The sequence below is a fragment of the Rhagoletis zephyria genome, unplaced genomic scaffold, assembly GCF_001687245.7.
Source record: "Rhagoletis zephyria isolate East Lansing unplaced genomic scaffold, Rhagoletis_zephyria_1.1 Rzeph_scaffold_41020, whole genome shotgun sequence".
NCBI classification, from domain to species: domain Eukaryota; kingdom Metazoa; phylum Arthropoda; class Insecta; order Diptera; family Tephritidae; genus Rhagoletis; species Rhagoletis zephyria.
The window spans coordinates 1-2,751 of NW_016198075.1; the positions used below are offsets into that span (position 1 = coordinate 1).

Below are 2,751 nucleotides of genomic sequence, written 5' to 3' on the forward strand. Positions count from 1 at the left end.
ACTTACTGCTAAGCTTTCAACATCAACTGGCTTAAACTTGGGCAGAACGGCATTACGCTTTTGGGTAGAGTGAGTCCCTTCGTCCACGTCCATTTCATCGGCCTTTCGCTTGTTTCCTGGATCGGCGATAGTCAATCAATTAGTTCTTGAAGCTGCACAATTTAGCAATTTAGCACTTACGTTTCGCCTTCTTGGAGAGGACCGGCTTGAACTCATCTTGAGCCTTCTCAGGTTGGTACTCCTCAATGGCGGCCATTTGCTGCTCAAGAAAATCAGCCATTTTTCCTTCGGATTCTGTAGAACGGAAATAGAGCAAGAATAATTTGAAAATCCAGTATCTAAGGATTTAAAAACTCTGGCTGAGAAAAGAAAGAAGGCAACAAAATTGGCACGTGTTTTTGTCGCTGCGATCGATGGGGCCGGTCGTAGAGAGCATCACCATTTGCGGCAGATGTCGGTGTTTGCTCTTGGCAGGGACTGTTCCATTCCGAAGCCCCGCAGGAAGAAAGAATCCACATTGTCAACACAAAGTCACATTTCCAAGATGGCAAAACCAATGGCTAGTCTGTACACTAATTTGGAAGATGAGTTCGCATCAGTTCGCAAATCACTCAACGACATTGACTCCAGCATACGCAAGGTGACAGGGAAAGATCCCAGGTAAGTGGAGAGACAAAGCCGCAAAGTCCGCTTAACGTCTGACGTTTCTCTTTCAGCCGAGCAAGCCTCGATTTTATAAACGCCAAGAATAGGCTGCGTCCATTAAATGGAGATTTTAATTCCAGAAGGCCTTCCAGTACTATCAAAAGAAGGTAGAAGTGTAACTGTATAATCTTGTTGACTTTTGGCTAACATCATTGTTTATTCTCTTTAGAAATGAGTTTGATGACGACGAAGATTCACCGACGGCAAAACGGTCTCTACAGTCTCAAATAATGACCACCTCGTGGGATGACAAACAACGGAATCAAGTGTTGGAAGAGCAAAAGAAAGACAAAAAGTCGCTTTCTCGCAATAAACGCATGTTTGGACTTATTCTAGGCACGCTGGAAAAGTTCAAAGCAGAAGAATCACAACGAAAGGATACGGTATGTAACATTTTTTATAGTTATTCTTCCAAAGGGAACATTTACGTTTAGAATGAAACTGAGTTATCATTTCAAGCTTGAAGTTTCCTTTGGCAGAGTAGCTAAAGTAGGTTTGATGAATCGCATCGCCTTTAGTAGTCATTTGCTAATAAAAATCGTTTGTAGAAACGGCAAGAAATTGAAAAGAAACTAGATCAAGCTGCTGAAGAAGAAAGAGAAGCTTCCATTAGAGAAAGGAAAGAGCTGTTTGAACAACGAAAAATTAAGCGAGTCCAGCTGAGGTGTCTAGAACAAAAAATACAAAAAGTTGAACTGGTGAGTGAAAATAATCTACAACTTTTACATTTCTAATGACAATAATTTACCTATCAGCATAAAGAATGGGAAAAATCACAACTCACATTGGGCAGCTTCATTGAAACAAAATCCAAGCCGAGTATTTTCTTCTTGCCCAAGAAGCACAATAGTGAAACTCAAAAGAGACTACAGCAAACGAAGGACAAATATCGAAGTAAGAGATAACAAAATTACANCTTGCCCAAGAAGCACAATAGTGAAACTCAAAAGAGACTACAGCAAACGAAGGACAAATATCGAAGTAAGAGATAACAAAATTACATATTTGCCCAATTTTTCTAATGTTAACTCTTTCCTCACATTAGTTATTTTTGCTGAGAAGCGAGCGAAAATTCAAAAAGAACTTAAAGAAATCGAAGAGCAATACAAGGTTGAGTGCCAAATTGAACAAACAAAAGCAAATGAAAGCAATGAAAATGGTAACTCATTAGAAAAGCCTCCTGAAGCAGCTGATGAGAAGATGGACACAAACAACAACAACAACGTCCAAAATAACAACGACGAGACAGCCACCACTTCATCAGAGACCGTAGACACCGCGGGCGAAGAGCTGAAAGAGGAAGATCAGTCGGCCGATCAGTTAATGGAGTTGTAGAAAGAACATTTATTCCCGTACCATCATTATCCACAACACTTCCACGCTACTGTACACCGCATTCATTCACCTTCATAATACATAGCATCACTTGTAGACGAGTATAAATTGATTTGCCAGTGACATCGTCAGGTCGCCCTTGTCCGGGTAGACCATTCGCACTCGTTCCGGGTCGTCCAGTATTTTGTCGCTCACCTGGCTCAGGTTGCGATTACTCGAGCACAGCCCGGTGAAGTCCCAGATCTGAATTCGCTTGCTCTTTCCCTGACGGGCGTAGACGTACAGCTGGCTTTTAGAGAGCAGGCTCTGGCACAGTTGAGCAGTGGCACCTGTGTTACCTGTGGCAATCTTCTCCGGGTCAATTTGAATCAGCGAGTGAAGGTTGTTAGCCAGTGGGACCACTGTACAGTAGGTGGCGGAGTCTATGCAATCCAGGCACTCCTTTGCTGCGTCTCCCTTCAGAGTGAGCACAAACCCGGTGACCGCCGCCCAGTGGGCTCGTTTGCCGCCCTTCAGACAGGGCTCGTAATTGGCGTCGGCATCGTAGGGCAGGAGAAGCGGCTGTCCCTGGCACAGGTGTTCAATAATCTGCAGCTGTGAGCACTCCAGCCACTGGCGGCACTCGGCTCTAACGGAGAAGGCGTCGCTGATGAACTTGCACATTGATTCCACTGGCAAATTGGGAAATTGTTGGTAAAATGGCTTAGGGGG

At 43.8% G+C, this 2,751-nt stretch overlaps 1 protein-coding gene across 1 annotated transcript; it reads left to right on the plus strand.

The window, feature by feature from the left end:
* Positions 1-544: 544 nt before the first annotated feature.
* On the plus strand, positions 545-2,040 carry LOC108354960 (pinin-like). Its single transcript, XM_017606136.1, has 4 exons — positions 545-660; positions 875-1,088; positions 1,461-1,599; positions 1,751-2,040. Exons 1-4 carry the CDS (start codon positions 545-547, stop codon positions 2,038-2,040), a joined length of 759 nt encoding a protein of 252 aa, XP_017461625.1.
* The last annotated feature ends 711 nt before the right edge of the window (positions 2,041-2,751 follow it).